This window comes from Python bivittatus, unplaced genomic scaffold, assembly GCF_059951505.1.
Source record: "Python bivittatus isolate LINGU-HERP-01145 unplaced genomic scaffold, Pbiv_v1 ctg000180_np1212, whole genome shotgun sequence".
Classification (NCBI taxonomy): Eukaryota; Metazoa; Chordata; class Lepidosauria; order Squamata; family Pythonidae; genus Python; species Python bivittatus.
This window is the reverse complement of record NW_028277047.1, coordinates 2906316-2928834: the sequence shown is the minus strand read 5'-3', so window position 1 is coordinate 2928834 and position 22519 is coordinate 2906316. Positions and strand designations below refer to the sequence as shown.

The following is a 22519-nucleotide window of genomic DNA, read 5'->3' as shown; positions in this document are numbered from 1 at the left end:
TCCATGGAAGCGGGAAAGGAAGCCAGGAAGCAAAGCAAGTAAGCAGGCAGCCCAAAGGAAAACGAAGCAAATAAACAGACGGCCTGATAACGCTCAGCAAAGAGATTTGCAAAGAGCAAAGGCGATGGGTTAGCTGAACAAGCCTCTGATCTCATTTACACCCCTGGTTCAGCCACCATAGTCGTCTCCAGTTTGGTAGAGCCCCCACTGCCCCGGTCCGGCCTCACAGTCAGCCACGAGCCGTGGTTGAGGACCACGACGGCACCGCCGGCGAACCCCAGTGAGCAAAATGCTTGCCTTCTGCCCCATTCTTCCCCAGGCTATTCAAGACAAGGAAAAATTATCGACTGGGCCGGCGGAACATTTCCAAGGAGATACTCAAAAGAGAACCACAAACAGACGCATTAGTCTTTATCCATGTTTCCAGGAACCGGTGTTGTGACTCATTCGTACAACCCTAACGCGACTGCTTTGCCTTTGAGGGAGCTTGCTAACATGCCCAAACATCGGGGCTGGGGAACCAGGCTTTCTGGCTTAGTGCAATGGGTGGTTTATTCAGCAAACCGTCGTTAGGCAAAGAAAGGCTGAGTGTAATGGATAAACCAGGATGCAGATTGCCTCCCGGGCCGGAGGCAATTATTTTCTGCTCTTCTGACTGTTGCAGGTAAAAAGACCCCCCTTTCGTTCGTGCCCCATATTGCAAAATAAAAGTGGGATTCTAAACCTCGTGAAAAATGTTGGGAATTGTGGTTGATCCTCCCTTTCCTTTGTGTATAGAACGAAGGAAGGAAAGAAGGAAAGAAAAAGGATTGGAGGGGAAGGAGGGAGGAAGGGAAAAAAATTGGAGGGCGGGAGGGAAGGAAGGAAGGAAGGAAAAGAGATGGGGAAGGAAGGAGGGAGGGAGGGAGGGAGGGAAGGAAGGAAGGAAGGAAGGAAGGAAGGAAGGAAGGAAGGAAGGAAGGAAGGAAGGAAGGAAGGAAGGAAAAAAGAAAAGAAAAAGAATTGGAGAGGAAGGGGGAAGGAAGGGAGGAATTATAAGACTTGGCTTGCGAGAAACTGCAGCCTACGATAGGGGATTCTCTTTTGATTGTAGCAGGAGAGCCGTGTTAGCCTACGGTGGCAAAAAAATAAAAATAAAAATAAAAAATCAGGAGTCGGGTAGCACCTTTTCTGACTAATACATTTTATTAAAAGGCACCTTGGAAATGGTTTTGTAATTCCCACGACTCAATTCCACCAGATGCCTCGGCTGGCTTTGCAAAGAGCGAGGGAGGGGACTGGGGAAGGAGGGGAAGAGAGACAGCCTTAACAGGATTAAGAGGAACGCGGGGAAAGCCCCTTTAATCTCTAACCTAAGGTTAATCTGGATTAAGTCTCTCCCCCCCCACCTCTTTTGCTGATTCAGGTTGCTCATTTTCTCGCTGGAGACAGCTTCGGGATCGGATCGGCCAACAGGCACCTCTTCTCACCCCCAAAAAAAATTTGGTGATGAACATTCCCTACTGTTAAAAGGACAAGTCCTTGAACTGTTCCTTTAAATCTGGGATTTGCTTTCTCTGATCCGTAATCCCTTTTTAAACAGGTAGGGAAAAAAGGGGGTTGCTGTTGACACAGCTCCGCCAGCCGTGATCTTCCTCCAAATCAAAGTCCCGGATCTTGGAGCCCCAACCCCCTGCTAAACCCCGGTTTCGGGAGCCCCGGCTTCTCCCGCAAGCCGCCGTCGCGTGGAAGCCAGAGTGGCTGAGTTCGCACGCGTGCCGAGCCAGAGAGAGACCCGACCCCGTCTGGCTTAGAAGCATGTGTGAACTCAAGACGGGAGTTTTTCTCAGACGAGCAAACTTTTCCTGCTGGAAGCGTGCCCCACGGGGAGCTCTGAAAGGGGGCTTCGAAGCACAGCTCGATGTCGAGACAATATGTCAAGATCCTGTCTCGGGCCTGTCACGTCTCCGTTTTGACGATCGAGCAGAAGATCTTTCTGCTCGCCTTTTCTATTTTCCTTTCTCTTTTAAACCGGTTACAAAACACCAGCGCTTTTCGGTTCCGCCAAGGAAGCGTATTTTAAAAGTGTCCCAAATCTGGACATTTTAAGCATCGGCGCAGGGGACGGTGGGCTTCAGATCCCAGCGGCCTCTTGCAGCTGTAGAAGAAAGCCAACCCAGGACAGAGACTCTTGCTGAGACACAACAGGCACCTCCGAAGAAGGAACTGTTTCTGCCAAGGTTGACTTGGGAGGCAGAGCAGAACTCCTTGCTCTGAGAAGAGGCCGCCTGCGGTGTCCCTGTAAGAGTCTGGATCTGGGTAGAGCCTCATGTGGATACACAACAGGTACCTCCGAAGAAGACACCACGTCTGGCAATGCCGCTTTAGGAGGCAGAATTCCTTGCCCTGAGAAGAACCCACCCGTTGTGTCTCTGAAAGAGTTTGGATCTGGGCAGAGACTCATACAGGGACACAACGGGCACCTCCGAAGAAGACACTGTTTCTGTCAGGGTTGCCTTAGTATGCAAAGCAGAACTCCTTGCTCTGAGAAGAGGCCACCTGCTGTGTCCCTGTAAGAGTCTGGATCTGGGTAGAGCCTCATGCAGATACACAACAGGTGCCTCCGAAGAAGACACCACGTCTGGCAATGCCGCTTTAGGAGGCAGAATTCCTAGCTCTGAGAAGAGCCCACCTGTTGTGTCTCTGTAAGAGTCCAGATCTGAGTGAGTTGCTTTACCTCTCGGAGGGCAAAGGAAGAACAAAATGCTTAATAAGTGGAGAGCTCGGGGCGGGTAAGGGACAAGGGCAGAATAATCTTGGGAATGGGGAAGATAAAGCGAAAGAGGTTGAAGGCAGGGACTTATACTCCCCGCCGCTTAATTTGCCAAATCCAGGGGATAAAATCCAGAACCTTTGCTCTTCCCGCCAAGCCTCCCCGGTGATGCTAGGAATTAATTTATGTTTTATTTAAGCCGTTTTTCTCCCCGGCTCTTCCGAGCCCCCAAGGGCTATCGGAGGCGCATGGATGCAATCAATTAAAAACAAGTCAGTTCCTGCCCTGGAGACAGGCCGTCGGAATGGCACGACATGAGAGGAAAAACGGGAAGGGAGGGAAGAGGAAAAGAAAGATTCCAAACGCCTCAGGTCAACCATTTTTGAGGGCAAACGGCGCAGCCTAAAACCACCGACTGGAATGGAAAACGGAGACTTTCTGCGGAAAAGCTGTTCCGGATCAAAACAGAAACTCAGCTTCTAGTTTGGTTTTTTTTTTCATATATCCCAACCACCAGCGGCTAAGCCCTTCTCCGGCTGGCCGACCCAGGCTTGCGGCTAAAACCTACCTCAACACACAAAGCTTTCCCCAAAGCAGGTGCGGCGCGGGCTGGCTGAGGATAACGGGTGCTGGAACCCAACCCGGGCAAAGCCCACCCGATCGGGAACAGCCGTCCTGCATCCGGAGCTGGGGAAAGGCAAGGACGGGCAGAGGTGGGCTCTCCAACCGCATGGCAACCCCGGGGCCGCCGGGCACAAGGGCAGCTTGACTCCCTCTGAAACCGCAGGCCTCTCCGACACACCGCCGTCAGCATCCTCGCCGCGTTAGGCCAAGACCGAGCGGGTAGAACAGCCCTGGCACTACCCTGGGGATCCCGCGGGGCTCAGCAACGGAGCAGAAAAGAACCTTCATTTATTCTTTGCAAGCTGCCGAGCCGTGCACGCCCGGTGCGGCCTGCGGCCCCCTTCCTCTCCCCACGGCGCTGGCAAGAGCTTTTCGAGCCAACCGAGGAGGGGGCAAAGGAGGTCGTCAGAAAAAGACAGCCGTGGCAGCGTGCCAACCGCCCGGATGAGGAGGAGAGAAAACAACACTTGCGAGCAACAATCCCTAAGGGGCAACTCTCTTGGATGTTTGTCGGGCCTAAACGGCAGATTCTCTCAACCCGCCAGATCCTCCTTCACACACTCCCAGAAACGGAGTTCAAGTTTCCAGAGCCCATCGGGGGAAGCCAATGCCCGTCCCCCCCAAACCGGGTGACCCCTGTGCTGCTTTTCAGCAAGGGCTTAAGTTTCCTTTTACGCCAAGCACGGGGCAAGCGTGGCCGCATGTCAGGGCCAGCCCTGCAGATCCAGCAGCTACAAGGTTTGCAAAAGGTGTGTTTTGGGGGATCATGCAATGGAGCTGGGGGGAGCTGGGTTGGGGGTGAGGTTCAAAAGAAAGCAGCTTGCAAAAGCTGGGAGATTTGGTGGACTGAGCGGGGGGGGCTCTGCTCTGGGGCGGGGGGCAACAAGTGGGTGGGGCTGCATGAAGCAAGGGCGGGGCTAGACGGTTGGAGGGGCTGCCTCCCCTTTTAGGACCATCTTTGCATGCTGAAGGTAGAAAAAGGGGGCTTTGGGGGGGCGTGGATGGACGGATACGCCCAAGAGGCTCAAAGCCTCTGAAAACCTCCCTCCATCCGGGCAATAGAGTTAATGCCCGAGCGCAGAAGTATCGCCTGCTTCCAGAAATGCCGCAAAATCGAGCCCATCTGATTTATAAACCCTTTCAAGATATTGCACAAACCCGGTTTCCCGGCTGAAAGGCTGCACAATCCCAAACTGAGATCCCGCCTGGACGCTGCGCTCCCGAGAAAGGAAAAGAAGGCGTGAACCAAGGAGCGGGTTTGGGGGGGGCGCGAGACGGAGGTCCCCCAGGGTTAATGGGATTTTGCTTAAGGTTAAAGAGGAGAAAGATCATCACCAGAACCAGGAAGGTGGGTGGCACAGGGGCAAACCTCTCTGCAGAACTGAGTTCGGCCCTGGCGTCTTTTGTCCCGAGAACCGCAGCCAAAATATTCTTTTCGGAGTGGTGCTGAAAGTGCGGGGATGCTAATTTCGGTCTCAAATTCCCTCTTGAAGTATGTAGACATTTATGCATCCCTACACACATACCCACACGCACACACAGAGGGTCTGCCGGTGTACAGACTCAGCTTTCATTTGGCATTCCCACGTGCTGTCTTAATCTTGCGCAAACAGAACCGCGTGCAAAGAGAACCTGAGTAGTAACGATGCAAATCTAATAATAGGGAAAGAAGGAATTAAAGCGCGATTCGGCTGCCTTTCGATGTCTGCGCACCCATTTGGAAGGATCCCTGCCTTTTAGTTTTGCATTTTAGTTTTTCTGGCCCTCGAAATTGGTTTTTGGAGAGGGGAAGGAGGCGGCGGAGGAGGAAAAAATAAAAACGGTTCTTTTCTTAATATTTTTTAAGGGCTTTTGTCCCAAATCTAAATGTACAGACTCAGATGTTGAAGCGGAAACATTGTGTGCTTTCTAAACTCACAGAGAAGGCAGATTCTTTGAAAATAGCCCCCATCTAGAGGGAGGAAAAAAACCCTCCCGCCGATAATAGCTTGTCACATCAGGAAAAAGGAAACAGACACACAGAAGCACATCACGTGCCTCTTTTGAATGTCAGAATCAGCTCATCTGTTGAATCATCCTGGAAACGAGAGCTCGCGCCGAGGAAGGCTGTGTAAAAAAGAACAAGACAATTCGTGTCGGCCTCGGAAGCCGTCTTGCAAGGCAGGCGGACGAGATGCCGGCCGCTCTGTCCATGCTCAGGGGCTCTGCTCTCAGGCGCAACACCCTTTGATTGCGGTTCAGCCGGGCAGCCGATAACACAAGGTTTTTAAAAACTGGCTCAACGAGATGCCATTGTGCTTTGCCCAGAAACGTCAAACATGACCAACCATCCATGGATCATGGGTTCACTTCCGGCACAGATTGTATCTGAATGGGATAACCTGGATCCCTGAACAGGGATCCTATTGTTCTGGCCTGGAAAACTTTTTTTTTTCTTAAAAGAAAAGCTTGCCTATGGGGCAGATTCCCCATCACGGAATCTTTAGTAGGGTGGAATTAAATAGGTACGATTCCCCCTCTTGGGTGATCGATTGTTCCAGGATGCATCCCGGTTTCTAATGTTATTTGCTGCTGGGAGGGTGCAAAGTCAGGAACGTCCCCAATTGCATTCGGCAGCATTGCATAAAACGCTAGCACATCTTTTTCCTCTACGGAACTGATCGGGAGTTTGGGAAGAGGGCTTGATCTCTTGGGAAGATCCCAGGGCTGCAGGAGAAGATCCGAGGATCTCTTCCACCCTGCCTAGATAGAAGCATCCGGGTGGCTCTGTGGATCATCTGTACCCAAGTCACATCTGCCCTTGTCCAGGAAGAATACACACAGCCCCGCACGTTTATAGCACAAGGACCGGCTTAGAAATCAGGAGGGATGCAGATCTTTGAGGATTTCGGGGGATTAAGGACAAAACCAAGAATCCCCCCCCCTGCAAATCTAGGGGATCGGGTTAAAGCTGGAAAATTTCAAAGGAGGCGGCCTGGAGTCCCTGCCAATGGGATTTGGGAAGAAAAGGGAAATATACTTAGGCCTACTTTGCTCAAGTCCCTAAGAACCGATTTTGCAGAACTTTGGTTTACGCTGCCAGCCTGCAAAACGGTAAGACCTGGTTCTGGTGGAGCATCTAATCAGGGAAAGATGCCAGGGGGAAGAAGAGCAGGAGGATCCACCAGCCTTTCAATGGAGAACAGTTGGCGAAGCTGGACTTTGCTGGGCAATTCCCCCTCTGTCCCACGTGGGCTTGGGAGAAACGTGGCCGGCGTAAAGCCACAGCAGGGCCGACCTGGTCTATGGGGGCACATTGGTGCAGACGCACGCCCATGCGCTGCCGGTGCCGCATCGGCCTCGCAGGATCCACAGCCCCAGTCAGAAAGCTTGTTCCAGGGAAGCTCCAGGCCCCTGGGAAGAAGAGGGGGACACCAACAGATCCTGGGATCGAGTCTCGGGGCGGCGGCGGACCTCTCGGAAGGTCCGCAGCCCGACAGGGGCCCTTCCGTAATTGCGAGCGGGCACCGGCGAGAACAAAGAACTAAGGCAGAGATCTTCCCATGGCTGTTCGCACAATGGTGCGCGCTGGATGGAAAGGGTGAGCGACACGGTGCCTGAAGTACAGAAGGAAGAGAGTCTGGGATCGTACAATTAGTCGTAAATCACCAGCCTGAGCGGAAGGCAAAGGGCTGGGCCAGAAAGAAGAAGATGGAACGGTGGTCTGGAGAGGAAGAAGAGGAGATCCAGCCTCCGCGCCAGGGAAGAGCACGGCGCTGGCACCCTCAAGGTTTGCGTCTCTGGCAGGCCACGTTCTCAAGATCAGCCTCCTGGCAGGAGGAGGGTCAGGGAGGCCCGACGGCTAGCCGAGAGGAGTTTATAGCCCATAGCCCGCCTCGGGATCCGGCCCAGGAAGACCCAATCCGCCCCTAACCCCAGCGCCCAGGGAGGCCGCGCGGCTGCAGCGAAGCCAGCTTTGCCGCATTGCTTCACCATAAATATCCCCGACGCGCCGGCAACCCGGCTCTGCGGCAGGCGCAACCGCGTGCCCCCCCTGCATGCACTTCGGCTGGCCAGGAAGGCCCGGCTCCGTCGGGGCGTCGTAGGGCCAGAGCACCGATGGGACCCCAATGAGGTTGGGGCCTCCACCAAGGAGTGCCCCCCTCGGAAGGGGAAGGGGCCCAAGAGGAGGCGGGCCGTGCTGCGGCTCCGGGAGCTCAACTGGGGGGCTTTGCGGGGGGCTCCCCCCAAATTAAGGCAAGGGACTTCTGACCTGGTGGGACCCCAGCCGCCAAGGCGGCGCAGCACATCGGCAGGGCTTCACCTGAGCATCTCCTTAGCAACCGTCGTTTCAAATTCCTATGCACCTCCCTGCCGGCGACACACAGGCCAAGTTAGCCAGGTTCAACCCAGAGACGCGGATGAAAAGAGAGAGAAGGGGAAAAAATGGCCCCCGCGTCACGCTCTCCGCCATTGTTCGGTGCCCGCCAGTACCCGATTCAGAGGCACAATTTATGGGCGCTGGGCTTCCGCCTCAGGAGACATTCTCAAAAGCCACGGTGCTACCAGGACATACAAAAGAGATGGGAGGGACGCGAACGGAGGGCGTGAGAGCCAGACACGGAAGGACGGACGGACGGACGGGGCAGAAGAGACACGCCAGAGCAGGTGGGGGGGGCTGGAGAGGGGTACCAATGGCAGGCCAGCAGGGAGGGACCCCAATGCCCACTCCGTTTGCCCTCTTCGGCTTCTGTGCACGGCCCGGAAGCAAATTCGGAGCTGCAGGACGTGCGTGTTGGGCAGGACCCAGCCAATGGGGGTGCCCGGAGCCTGGTGGCACCTGTGCCACTGGGTGCCCACTGAAAACCAAGGGGGGACAGTCTCTGAACAGTGCCTCCCCACACCTGGCTTGTGGGTCTTTTCCATGGCTGGCAGTGGAGCTTTAGAGAGAACATGCCACCGCCGTTCTCACACGCCCCCCTCCCCGATCCGGTTCCCTGCAGCTTCCCTCAGCAGCCATGACAATTCCCAAATTATTGCTTCAACCAGCCGTTGATTTATGACATATATTTAAAAAAAGGGGGGGGGAGGCAAGAGGAACGATTGCCTGAGGAAGCAAAGGAAGAGAGAATCCCAATGCGGTCCCTTCCGTCTCCCTGCGAAGGACAAAACACTTTTTCACCCTTTGGAGCGAAGGGGATCTAGGCTGCCTGGTACCCAGATCGGCAGGGCTGGACTACAACTCCCAGAGTTCCCAGCCAGGCTGCTCTGGCTGGCTGAGAGCTAGAGGAAACGCAGCCCCGCCACGGGGAAGGGGGGGGGAAGGCACCGTGCATGCAAGAAACGATCCTCTCGCGCTGTCTGGCCCTCCAGCCGAGAACCACCGAGTCTGCAGCCAGCCGTGGCGGGCAAAAATCAAGACAGCTTCCCACAGTGGCGGTTTGCCCTGCCAGGCCCTGGAAGGAAGAGCCCTATCCTGCCCCGGCTGGCCCCTGGGCCAGGGAGCTGGTGGCTGAGCGTTCAAGGAAGTCCTCTCTCGAGCACTCAGCTGGCGCCACGCTCAGAGGAGAAGCCACGGGGCCAAACGTTTTCTTTCCCACTGCGGGCAGACCCAGAGGGTCGAGGCCGCCCGACCCAGGACCCTGATCAGGGCGCCCACCGCGACAGGAGGAAACATCCCGTGGGGGGCGGAGGTGCATGTGTGCACGGAAACACCCCCCCCCAAGAAAGCCATGCTTTTCCTACGGGAAGATCCGCCACCTTACGGAGAGGGGGGCGAAGAGTGCGCTCTGCCAGGTTTGGCACGGCAGGGCGATCTATCTCGAGGGATTTGCGGGGGGGGGGGTCTGGAGGGAAGGCTCCTTTGCCAAGGGCAGGTGGGTGGCTGCCAGGGAGACACCCGGACAGGCCAGTTGGGGGTTCCTCCCCCCGAACCCCCCGCCGCCCAACAGCCCCGGCCTTTTTCCCCAGAGCCGGCTTGAAATACACAACCTCGCCCAATTCCCCCCGGGACGCCTGGCGTTGCCTGGGCACGTGCCACAGGGTGCCCTGGGGTTGGCAGCGAGGCCGGGAGTGCCAAATTCTCCCCCTCCCCCGCGGGCACAGGAGCGTCGATCGAGGCAGCTGGGTGCGCCCGTGTCAGGTCGGGCGAGCCACCCACCCGCTCGGGGCCCGGGCCTGCCGTCTAGCTCGAGGAAAGGGGGAAGCAGGGGGGAGGAAGGAAAATCGGGGAAAATAGGTCATGACACGCGCGCTCCGACGCACAAAGCGCCCCTCCGATCGCGCCCGCAGGCCCCGCCCGCGCCGGGCAAGGGGGTCGCCCGCCGGCGGCGCTGGCCGCCTTCCCCCGGCGGGGCAGCGCTAGGAGCGCGCGCCCCGAAGCAGGGGCCACGAGCCCCCCCCCGCCGTTGCAGAGCAAAGGGCGCGCGTTCACACGGCACCCAGCCGCCGAGCGAGCGTCCCTGGCCGCCCGCCCCGGACCGCGGAACAGCCGCCGGGCAAGAGAAGCGGCGCCCGCGGGGAGGGAGGGAGGGAGGGAGGGAGGCAGGCAGGCAGCGAGCGCCGGCGGGTTTTGCAAAGCGCCCCCCGCCCGCCCGCCCGCCCGCCGCAAATCCTGATCTCCAGCCACGGAAAGGCCACGATGCCTTGACTTTCGGGGGGATGGAGCAGCGGAGGGCGGGGGGGGAGGGGAGGGGGTCCCCGTCCAGACAGCCGCCAGACGGGGGGGGTGTCAGAGACGGGCACGGGAGGCGGCATCTGGGTCTCCGTCTCCCAGTCCCGGAGACGGGCGGGGGACCCTCCCTGCACCGCACAGCCCCGGGTCCCGTGGCGCGCGCCCCCCGCCCGCCCGCGCGCGCCCCCCGCCCCGCGCCCGGCCCGCCGTGCGCCGGCCCCGGTACTCACTGCGGGTTGGAGCTGTTCCAATGCACCGCGTGCCGGTTGCCGGCGCTGCCGCGGCAGAGCAGCAGGAGCAGCAGCGGCAGCAGCAGCAGCAGCGGCGGGCAGAGCGGGGGCAGCGAGAGCCGGGCCATCCCGCCGGCCGGGGCGCCGCGCCGGGCACCGGCCGCCGCGCCGAGGGGAGCCCGCGCCCGCAACGCAGCGGAGAGGAGCGCCGGAGCGGAGCGCTGCCCAGCCGCCGCCGCCGCCGCCGCCGCCGCCGCCGAAGCCTCCAGCGCCGCCCCGACTCCTCCTCGCGCGCCCCCGGCCCGGGACCGCCCCCTCGCGCCGGCGCGCGCCCGCCGCCCGCGCGCCGCGGCGATTTCCCACGGGCTCCCCACGCTGCGCCTTCGCCAGCGCGCGGGTGCCGCTCGGCCCAGCCAGCCCGGGGGGCGGGGCCGCGGCGGGGGGCGGGGCCAGACCGGGCTTCGGCGCCACGCCCCCTTTGGGGACCCCCCCCCACTTCCCTGCCCCAGGTAGGTAGGGAAGGGAAAAGAAAATCTTTCCAGACGCTTATTCTCCTCTCTAGTGCGCTCGGTCTGCGGATTCCCCAGAGGAAGGGGCCTCTGAGCATGTACAGAGCAGCCAGCCGTTCCTATTACCAGCCTCTTCTCGGTGCCTTCCCGGTTTTTAAAATCCGAGGGGAAGGAGAGCAGAGGCAGGGCCGGCTGTTGGGCCGCCTAAAGGGAAGACAAGAGTGCCACTGAGGCCGTGCAAATGCCCGCCTCTCGCAGCTGGCAGCCGAGCCCCCGTCGCCAGCCCCTGCCCTTGCCCAGGAGGAGAAAAGCAGGGTGCGAGAGAAGGGACGCAGCGCCCTGCCCCCTGCAGGCCCCACGTCCGCCTTGGGTGAGGGCCCAGGGAGGTGTCAGAGCCGGGCCACCCAGGCCTCTGCGCGCGCCCAGAAGTGCTGAGCTGGGAAGCTGGGCGACAGACGCCTGCCCACCCAGCGGGGAGACTCGGCAGCAGCCTGCCTTGCCCGAACACGCCGGGCTGCGGCCGTGTTGGACGCGGCGTGCCAGGAATGCTGCCGAAAGCCCCAGGCCAAGGTGGGACCTTGGCTTGGGCTGGGAAGCCAGCCGCACCCTTCCTTCCCCTGGGGGGCGCGTGGGTCAGGCGCCCTCCTTTGATGAAGCAGCCACGCACTTTCCTCCGGGGACTTCAAACCCAGACGGTTTGCCCAGAGGTTGCACGTCTTTTCAAGGCCGGGTTCCGCTTCGCAAAACACGGGGGTATCGCTCGGGACACACAGCGAGCTGCGGGTCCGGTTCGGAGTGCCGAAGGGCCAGACTCTTCCAACGGCGGCTCCTCCTCCCCCCCCTAAAAAGTCCAAATTGCACCTCTGCAAACAAGGGTAACAGGCAGCTTTTCACCAGGCGTGGGCCGACCGCTGTTGGAAGCAGGATCCTGGGCTGAGAGACCTTGGGGAACGTGTTCCGCAAGGGCTCGGCGACGTGCATCTTTCGGGCGCCTGCAAACCCACGGCTGAGGCTGCGGGTTGGATTTCGAGTCCTGGTCTGTACGGCCGGTTCTGAGCTAGAAAGCGTTGGCTCCCATTTTCCCTGCATTAGGCAGGGTTTCTCAAGCTTGGCAATTTTAAGATGGGTGGACTCCAACTCCCAGAATTCCCCAGCCAGCGTGCTTAAAGATGGGTGGACTCCAATTCCCAGAATTTCCCAGCCGGCGTGCTTTTAAGACGGGTGGACTTTAATTCCCAGAATATCCCAGCCAGCGTGTTTAAAATGAGTGGACTTCAACTCCCAGAATCCCCCAGCCAGCGTGCTTTTAAGACGGGTGGACTTTAATTCCCAGAATATCCCAGCCAGCATGTTTAAAATGGGTGGACTTCAACTCCCAGAATCCCCCAACCTGCGTGCTTTTAAGACGGGTGGACTTTAATTCCTAGAATTTCCCAGCCAGCATGTTTAAAATGAGTGGACTTCAACTCCCAGAATCCCCCAACCAGCGTGCTTTTAAGACGGGTGGACTTTAATTCCCAGAATTTCCCAGCCAGCATGTATAAAATGGGTGGACTTCAACTCCCAGAATCCCCCAACCAGCGTGCTTTTAAGACGGGTGGACTTTAATTCCCAGAATTTCCCAGCCAGCATGTATAAAATGGGTGGACTTCAACTCCCAGAATTCCCCAGCCAGCATGGCTGGCTGGGGAATTCTGGGAGTTGAAGTCCACCTGTCTTAAAGTTGCCAAGGTTGAGAAAACCTGCTGTAAGGGGACCAAACAGGCATTTATCCTTCTTTAAATGACAATACCGTGGACCTGACCAAGCTTGGGTTTAACCAGAACGGCTGGGCTCCCGAAACAAGCCCAGCTCAAACCAAGCAAGTCAAGTCATGGCTGGACTCTTGCGTGGACCAGGCCCCGATCTGAGATGTGCCAAGGGCTCCCTGCCCGCTGATAACCGACAAGCGGGAAGGACCCCTGGGGGTCATCTAGTCCAACCCGTGCAGAGAAACCCACTCAATCCAGCCGCATCATCAAACCCTCCAGAGAGGGAGGACCCCATAGGCGAGACTTTCCACCCGAGGGACAGATTTTAGCACCAGGGTGTTTTTCCTTCTATTTAAACTGAACCTAACGCTGTTCAAAGGAGCCTGCCCGCTCTCCTGCTTCTTCCACTGTTGCGTTCACACAACTCCCAAGGACCTGCCGGCTTCCTCCTCCCCACCTCTTTCAGCCGGCCATTATCCGGCCCCTTCTTTACTTCCCCCACCTTTTCACCCACAATGACACAGCACTGCGCCCTGCCTGACACGCACACACACCTCGTGCAGCCGTGCCCTTGGACTGTGGCTGCTGGCATGAACCTTCCTTGCTTAAACAACAGCTATTTCCTTATTAGATTTTCATCGTCTTTCCTTAGGGCTGCGCCAACGAGAGAGAAGGTAAAACGCTGCTCCATTGGCTGTAACCTTTGGAGGAAAGTTTCCGCTCGGTTGAGAAACGGGAGCAGGGTCGCCCACGGCCTCCCCTTTTTTTCTGCCTGACACCCAGGGTTAGGCAAAGCCTTTATTAAGACAGATAACTGGATGATCTCAATTAAAATATTATTACATGACTACTTTTATGTCTATCTTGCATTGCACTGATTAGCAGTCCCCAAACCTCTGGTCAATTATATTGGCCTTCCTTCCTTCCTTCCTTCCTTCCTTCCTTCCTTCCTTCCTTCCTTCCTTCCTTCCTTCCTTCCTTCCTTCCTTCCTTCCTTCCTCCCTCCCTCCCTCCCTCCCTCCCTCCCTTTTCCTTCCTTCCTCTGTCTTTCCCTCCCTCCCTTCCTCTAGTCTTCTATCTCCCTCCTTTTCCTTCCTTCCTCCCCTCCTTTTCCTTCCTTCCTTCCTTCATGTTTTCTATTCCTTCCTTCCTTCCTTCCTTCCTTCCTTCCTTCCTTCCTTCCTTCCTTCCTTCCTTCCTGTCTGTCTTTCTATCTTTTCCTTCCTTCCTTCCTCCCTCCCTTCCTTCCTCCCCTTCCTTTGTCTGTCTATCTTTTCCTTCCTTCCTTCCTTCCTTCCTTCCTTCCTTCCTTCCTTCCTTCCTTCCTTCCTTCCTTCCTTCCTTCCTTCCTTCCTTCCATCCATCTCTTCCTTCCTTTGTTCCCTCCCTCCCTCCTTCGGGAGAATATCTAGCCTAAAAGGTGGAGGAGGAAGAAGAGAATTTCCCCCTTTCTCCTCCCACAGCCTCCTGCTCCCCCCAAAGGCATCGTTCCTCCCTTTGGCCGCCCCACTTCTGCGATTGCCTTCAAATCCCCCTTTCCACTCCATGTTTTTCTGCAGATCCTCTGCTGACAACTTGATCCTGCCTGCCAAAGGATGAGTAACAGAAACTCTGCCAGGCCCTGGGTGCTGCTCACCCAACCTCCCCCTCCCCGGAGCCCAATCCCTGGCTCACTTGCGCAATTCGAGACGGCGGGCAGTCCGTGGTGCCTTCAACAGGTACAACGTCTTGCCAAGTTCAAGGTAACCGGAACGGGAAATTAGACACCCACATATGCCCGCATATATATTTATATACACCGCACATTCCTTTCCCCTCACCCTCACCTGTTCCTCTGGGCATTCCCAGCTTGAACGAAATCATCCTGGTTAGTCAGACCACTTTGCCCGTTTGCGCAACGATCTGAACATGTAAACACACGTGAACTCTCAAGGACAAGGGGCAACCCCAAACTGTTAGTTAACCGCGGGGGAAGCGCACAGATAAATGTGCACGTCGGGGTTTTCTTGAAGGGGAGGAAAATGGGGGTTTGGTTAGACGTCCATTTTGGGTGACCGAAAAACAGCCTACCCCTTTTCAGTAGCAACTGGGCTCTGAAGGTTTAACGAGAGCCGTAAAAAGGGCCTTATTGTTTACTGATCTCATATATAACCTGCTTTTCAGCCCAAAGTTCAAGGTGGCATAGGTAAGGTTTTCTCAGATCATTTCCCCGCAATGGCAACCCTGCGAGGTAGGCCAAGCTAAGAGCATGCTTGGCCTATAGTCCCCCAGGGAGTTCCATGGTGGGGAGGCCTTGAACCAACACCTTCACCATGGCCTCACATGGGCTGCTTCCAATTCTGGACACACGACCCCAACGTAGCTGGTTTAAGGCCCGGTGGCTCCATTCCCACGTGCCAAGCGGAGTCACTTTTCCATGCTTAGCCAGTGGCTCAAACCCGGCCTGTTCGGTTCGCCAACCAGTCGATCTTTCCTGCCAACCCAGAAAATGGGTTAATCCCATAAGCGAGTTAAGCGCGTTGGACAAACCCGGGCGTACTGCGCCTCATTGGCAAACGTAATAATGCAAGCTGGGCATAACTTTCGGGGCCCACGTTGATTGCTGATCGAAGGATGAATACGGACTTCGGGGTGCGCGGGGGGCTTGGAAAAAACGCGAGACAGCAACGCCTGGGGTGCAAAGAGGGGGCTCGGCTCGCCAAGGGGGCAAGGCAAGCATGGGTCTGCAGAAGCCCCCCGCCCGGCCTCTTCTGGTGTTTTGCTCCCTGGACCCGAAAGCAAAAGGGTTGACTGGGGATTGAGGGAGCCCTGGCAGGACAGCGAGCCCCGGCGATCCCCAGGAAGGGAAGGCGAGCCCCGTCAGAGGGGGGAGAAGTGCACTGGAGGGAGAAAAGGAAGCTCTTCCAATGCCAGGGGGTAACCGGGAAGGAGGAGGAGGAGGAAGAGGGGGGAGACACGAGTGGGAAGGGAGGTGGCTGGCGAAACCACCCAAACTATCAAAAAAGCGCCCATTAATTATTCATCCTGGGGAAGTGAAGTGGAGAAAATGCAACACGGGGGAAAAAAACAAGCTCTGGAAGGGCTGATGGTTGGAGCAGACCGGGGTGGGGGTGGGGAGAGGGAAATGTGGGGGAGGCAGCCCGAGATGATTTGGTGGTTCAGGGTACGTGGGACACAGCTGCACATTAACCTGCTGCATGCCGGAGTCCCTGCGTGTCAAAACCAGCTCTTCTTATTGGAGGGGGAGGCAAGGAAATGGGGGTGGGCTCCCCCACTTTCTTAATTCATCTCTCTAGTTCATTCATTCATTTATCGTATTTATATAGCCGCCCATCTCACATAAAAGTGATTCTCTTGCACATCTAGAGGCCCTTGGATGGAGACCGGCTGATTCAGAGGCTTCCCTTGCCCCTGAGAATGATCATTTGAGTTTCGCTGGATCCCAAAATCCCTCTTCGGCCCCAACCTCCGACGAGCAGCACAATGCCCCCCCGGGGGCCTTTTGTTCTAGATTCCCTTCAAGGTAGACTGCCCCCAACCAAGGAGGATCGCCAAGCCAGCGAGGCCAGCAGCTCCACCCTCTTGGGCACGGCTCCGTCTTCCGAGAATGTGAAGCGTGAAGGACGGACGGATGTTGGAAACGGAGGAGGCGTCCCATTCGGACCGTGACCCAAACCAAAATTCCACCATCTCTTATGGGAGCGACTATACGAACGATTCAGGACCGATCGATCGAATCCCGCTGAAGATGCACCGTCTGTATCGGAAATCACGTTTTAGGAAAACTCGCCCATTTCAAAAGGTGCCACTGCGATACCCCGTAGGCCAAGCCAGATACATCTGAATCGAACCGGACAGGCACAGGATCAGGGCTGTCAAAGGACTTGGCTCTTTCAGAAGGCCAAACTTCCTCAAAAACCGAAAATGCGTGAAGATGGATCTCCTCAAAACCCAGCAGGCGGTTTTCACAAACTCCGTGCCGAACGAGTTAAGAGGCTTCGGAGCCAAACAGTTCAAGGACTTCAAAGGCTACTGATAACACGTGGGCGGTCCGGCCTTGAAAAATCCACGGAAGCCCGCTCAGTTTTCCCGAAATGAAAAGAACACGGAAGAAACATGTGTGAGGAAAGATGCGCGGCCCGTTATTGCGCAGCCAAGCCGAAAACAGTCCCTTTCCCCGTCGGGATGAAGTCAACGTTGCAGGAAAGGGGGATGCAAGAGTGTCACCTTCAGATCTGCCCCGTGGCGGGGGGACGGGGGACAATATTGGCCCGGTCTGGAGGTTGGGGAACATGGTCTAGGAAGTACCACGGCAGCGGAATAGAAATGGAATAAATAAGCCACAGAAGAAACACGCTGCTGCCTGCAGGACTCGTTTCGGAGCACGGCTGCGTGGGTACGCTGGTTCGCCGGAGAACGCTACGCTCATTCCTCTCAAGGGCATCCGCAGAATGGACGTGCAGTGCCAATCGCCCGTTGTCCCGTTTGTTTGCGGGGCTGCGGAGTTTGCCAACGCCTGTGACGGAGGCCGTTCCAGCAGTGCTGGCTTGGCACCCTCCCGTTGGCTTTCCCCCAGTGACAAGACTGAGCCCCGCTGCTTGCTAAACCGGCCCCCCCTTGTCTCCCGCCCACAGCGCAGCCGTCAGGAACCGTGGCAGGCTGACGGCACAGCCAGTGCCGAAAGCAAGAACGGGCAGTGCCAGGGAGAGATGAGTTCTTGGCAGCCAGCCAAAGAAGGGTGTGTGCGCGTGCGTGCGTGTGTGTGTGCATGCTGTTGTGTGTGTGGAATGGTGAAAGACAGAGCAAGGAACGGGTTATCCGGTTGTTGTTTCGTGGCAGGAAACTGAGAAATGTGCTGTCTTTCTGTCTGTCACAGTGTGCCAGTCGCCACCTTCTGCCACTCGCTGTCACCCGTGCGCAGGAGGGGGAAAACCCCACTCTTACACGCCTGGTGACACAGAAATAACTCCCCTTACAGAGTGTGCGTTTGCAGAGGGAGAAGACAAACACGGCTCCCCCCCGACACAAACTGCCACGTGCGCTACGGTTGGTGCCACGCTGGCAGGAACCCTGAGGCCCAACGTGGCACCTGCAGAATACAGACACATGGGGAAAATGGCATGCTTGTGACCTAAGGATGTGTATCTAAGATTGCTGAGATTTTATACACACGTGTTCCAACCCAGTTACCGGCCACCAGTGTGAGGAATATTACCTCCATGCCAGTTAGCCCCAAAGTCTCCCTGTGCCAGGCCTTGGACCCATCCAAACTCACCACCCTTTTTCCGACTAATCAGGATCAAATACGGGCACCTGGATCTGGCTCGGTGGAGCGCGAGGGGGTGGCTATTGGTCGCTTTTCAGCTGTGACTCACTTCCCCGCACTGATGGCAGGCGGCTACGTTCCCACATGCTAGCAACTGGGAGAACGCCAGGCAGGGGGAGAAAAAAAACGGCCTGCCAACGGATGCCACGCTCGTGTTGGAAGCGAGCCACCCCACAGCCCCTCTCGTGGATCGGCAGACCGGTGCTGGGCGACCAAACGCCATTCCGAAGCACCTGAGGACGCACTGTCTAAAGAAAGCCGAAGGTCCGGCCTTAATAAATTCCGCCTCTGTAAACGATTCCCCAGCCTCGGTTTTCCTGGACTGTGAAATGGGGCTATTAAGGAAGCACCCGAGCCCTCATTTTCTAAATTCCTTTGCCAGGCTAGCATCCGGTTATGTTGATGCAACAAGGAGAGCCGAGCCACTAAATTCGTCGAGGAGATAAAGATGAGAAGTGTGAAAATAGCAGAAATGCTTTTGTGGCATATTCCTCCTCGTGGGGTGGCCCAGGAGACCGAGTGCCAATCTAACCACCACTAGTCAGCAACTACAATGTCAACCCATTCACCCGCCCGCCCATTCTTCTCAAATTTCTTGCAAGCCGCACGTGCAGAGAAGGGGGAAAAAAATCTGTATATATCAAATCTCTCCTTTGCAGAGAGATCTCAAGGGTGCATGTTCGCAATGGGGGGGGAAGTGGGGAGAACTAGGAGGCCTAGTGCGCGATTTGCCTCCTCCTGGTCTGCTTAATATTTAACCATGGCTTCCTGTGACAGTTCCTCGTGTAGTGCATAGACAGTGTTCAATAAATCATTGCTCGGGAGTGGGGGGGTCGGGCGAAACTCTGCAGCTGGAGCAAGCAACAGTGAGTGGGGCGTGATAATGGAGATTGTCAAGCGGAGTGGGATAAATTATTCATTAAATAAATAAACATACAGTGGGCGTGAGAAGATGCAGGCAGGAGCACCACACCGCCGGGGCGGTGGGGTGGTGCAGAGGCCTTGGCATGAGGGTGGATGGGCACCGTAAGGGCTCCCAGCTGAAGTTGGTGGGAAAAGAGAGCTGATGGGGAAGCACAAATTATGAGGAGACCACAAACAGAGGCCTTAGCAGAACTGGGGTCAGCTTGCAGGCAACCCTGTGGGGATCATTCAGCCCCTGGAAAATAATTTGCAAAACATATATATATTTCTGCAGGCCACAGATCAGCTACTTGCTTTCCAACGGACTCCGGAGAAGCAGATACGAAAAGGGGGCACGATCAACCCAAGATAGGCCGCACTGAAATTGGAGATTCAGGAGCAGGGTGAGGAATTGGCATTTTGAGGGCCCCGGGCCATGCCCAAATCTCCCACGGCGGGAGGAGGTGGGATTAATCCTGGCAGGTGGCTTCTGGACTGCCAAGTCTTTTACGGGGGTCCCGAAACTCCTGCTCCGTTTCCGAAGAGTTCCCCCAAAACTCAGCTCTCCAAAGAGGAGTTGATTTCAAAGGATGGTTGGTGAAATTACACAATTGGGAGAGAAGGCAAGAGGCCCCCTGTCCATGCGCAAAGGGTCTATCCGCTCCTACAAGATATTCACAAGCGGGCCAGATCGAAGCGAAGGTCATTTCTTCTAATTGCAGCAAACAGCACCTAAACGGACATTCGGCCACCCGCTCAGGATCCCCAAACGCCGTTCTGACGTGCCCGGGCCAGCGGGCGAGGAAGCAACGTGAAACGATTATAGTGCAGGATCCGCCAACCCTGAAGAGGAATTCTCTTTCTCTCGACAAAGAAGCCAGATTCCTCTTCTGCCATCCAACTCCGCCAAGCAGAAATGGACGATTCAATCAAATCATTCACCCCTCCATTCCCCAAGGTTCCCCCAACTCCTGCCCGCCGTCCTATTTCCGGTTTCCCTTTTTAACTACCCGGCGCTCGTTAAAATTGAATGAGGCCCTTCTGGTTCGCTGGGTTTGTTCAACGTCTCGCCGCTACACCGTGCTCCGCCGATCCCCCCAGAGATCCCGGGAAAGCTACTCCAGGCTGGTGGAGAAAGATGCCAGATTGGGATCCTGTCCCTGGGGATCAGGGGCAGCCCTATCAACAGGCTGGGCTCGTCCTGGTCCCGATTCAAAAAACGGGTAGAGCAAAAAACGAAATGCTGCCCCAAGAGATCTGCAACGTCCGGATCTGAACGAACGCCGTCTGCGATCCCCGCTTTCGTTGGCTTCTGCCATCCCCCAGAAGGGCATCCGATGGCTCCCCTGTACCCACATTTTGACTTGGCACTGCCCCACAACTCGACCCTCCCAGGTCAGCTTCCATCTCAGATTTGACTTCACTTTCCAAGCATCCCTGCTCCCAGATCCAAAACGGATTCACTCTGCAAGGGACTGTATGGACAAAGAGGAAGGCCCTTTTAAGATCGGTAGGCCTCCTCCCTTGTATCCCCCTAAAAAGAAAAATAAAGGGGAGAGGAACGGGAGTCTCTTGGTAGGGCTGGAAGGATGGAATGGAATCGGGCAAGAAAGGGCCTCTCAGAGCGACTGGCATCTCGAAGGATCCTCAAGAGCATTGCTAACTTGCAAGTCCCTCTCCTTATCTCATCCGTGCCAATCCCCGCTGAAGATCCTCGCTTTGCCCAACCAAAGCGCCACGGTTGGTCTACTGCAGTGTTTCTCACCCTTGGCAACTTTAAGATGTGGGGATTCAACGCTGGGGGATTCTGGGAGTTGAAGTCCACTCACGGTAAAGTTGCCAAGGTTGAGAAACACTGGTCTATAGCATTCACACGCTGAGGGACAAGGGAATGCTTCAGAGGCTTTCCCTCCCCCCTTTCCAACTTCCAGACCCCCAACTCAAAAGGGATTATGGAAACCAAGCTCTGGATGGGGGCAACGGATTAGCATTCTTTCTGCTGGGGGGGCTCCCCTCTGCTTTGGATTTCAATAGCAGGGGAATTCTTCGGATCTGCATCTGAATGCTGTCCGGTTATTTCCAATTCCACCAGCGTTTCTCTCTCCTTTCCTGACACCTTCGTCCCCCAGCTAACCAGACCCACCCTTTGTGGGCGCGGGGGGGGGGGGAGAGGCTTTGCAATGCAGCACAACACAATCTGTGTGTCGGGTCCCACTCCGCCACCCCAAAAGTTTTCTTTCTCTTTTTTTCTGGAGCCATGTTATCTTGCCAGGGAGCAAATCTGCAGGGTTGTTGGGGGGGTTAAAATAGGTCAGGGTGTCACTGTCGCAGCCTGGAGCCCCTCAGAGGAAAGACCATCCTGGAAGATCATTAGCGGGGCACGGAGAATCAAGTTCCTCGGGGAATTTAGGATCCCAAATGGATGCATCTTTTAAATCTTTCCCAGAAGGGCTGGATTGCCAATGCCCCCATCACAGCCAGGCAACCCGTTGCTGGTGGGAACAACGGTCCTGCGATTTTGGGAGGCCTCCAGACGGGTTAGGATTCACCTGGATGATGGTCCTACCTGGCGTTCTGGGGGGGCTCGAGCAATGCTTGGCCCCTGTCCCCAACGCGCAGGCTTAACCCGTGGCAGGCCAACTGCTCCATGGCAGGCCAGGCAGGCAGCAAGAAACCAGCTTCCAAGGACATGCCAAGCAAAGTGTGAAGAGAGATGGAGAAGCACCAGCAGTGAAACCGCGGGCTCTGCAGGGAGTGAGCCGGCGAGACAGCCAGCCGGCGCGCCGACCGGCAAACGCCCTCCTCGCCAGCGAACTTGCGAGCTGCTGAGCTGGCAAATCCAGGCAGGAGGGATAGCAAGCTGGGTTCCCCCGTGTCATCCATTCCCTCAGGATGCTGGAAAACACTCAGGAAGTGGTCGGGAATGCAACGTAGCCTCGGATGAAGGGGGTTGAATTCGGATCAAAAGCTCCCTGCCAGGGAGCAGGCAACCTGGAGCCCGCGGGCACCGACGTGCTGACCGGGACTTCCCTCCCCTCCTTGCCGGACATCGTTATATATTAGCTCTGAACATTTTTTAATTTAATTGCTCCAGAGCCAGAATTCTCAAATCATGTATTTTTCCGGGAAGGGACTGGGTTTCCCCAACCACCTAAGCCTTAAAAAAAAACCCGAGGCCCAAGCTAACCAAGGTGGGCCCGTCGCACAAAGCCCTTCCAGCTGGCTTGGGAAGCGTGCGGTTCAAACTCAGCCAAGCTGTATTATTTTACTCAGGCTGTGCGCTCCCTTGCCCAAGATGAAACACAGAAAACGGGAACGCACGGCTATAACGCGCACACCGAACAGAGTCCGACCCTCGCTGCCCTCCACGGTGGGGCGGAAGATGGGAGAAGGGGTTGAAAAGCCCAGACTTTGGTCCTGCACGGGAATGAATCGCTTGGTCAGGCTTGCTCAACACTCGGCAACGGACCACGATGGAGCTAAGATTCAGAACCATGCAACCGACCCAATCATCATTCGCTGAAAGACGCTGACTGCGACAGGCTTACGACCTCACTTCTGCTGCGGTTGTTCAGCGAATACCGTGGGTCATTAAGCGAGACACCACGACTTGCAATGTTACTCCTCCATTGACCCTGTTTATCCGAAGCCAGCTGTGAAGCACACAAATGTTGATCACATGACCGCGGGACAGTTGTAACTGCGAGGACTGGTTGTAAAGTTGCTATTTTGATGGAGAGGCAAAACGGGATGATCTGACTCCTTACGTTCT

At 56.5% G+C, this 22519-nt stretch overlaps 1 protein-coding gene across 2 annotated transcripts in view; it reads right to left on the bottom strand.

Annotated features, from left to right (window-relative positions):
• EFNA3 (ephrin A3) overlaps positions 1 to 22519 on the bottom strand; it is a 50388-nt gene that overhangs the window by 19060 nt on the left and 8809 nt on the right. Inside the window, exon 1 of one of the 2 annotated variants that reach the window (XM_088137261.1) lies at positions 10259 to 10497. The exons of the other annotated variant lie outside the window; for it this stretch is intronic. Within the exon in view, the coding sequence (XP_087993387.1) occupies positions 10259 to 10386 (128 nt within the window). The 5' untranslated portion in view covers positions 10387 to 10497. Of the gene's footprint in view, positions 1 to 10258; positions 10498 to 22519 lie in introns of those variants that run through there. 2 annotated transcript variants of the gene reach the window in all.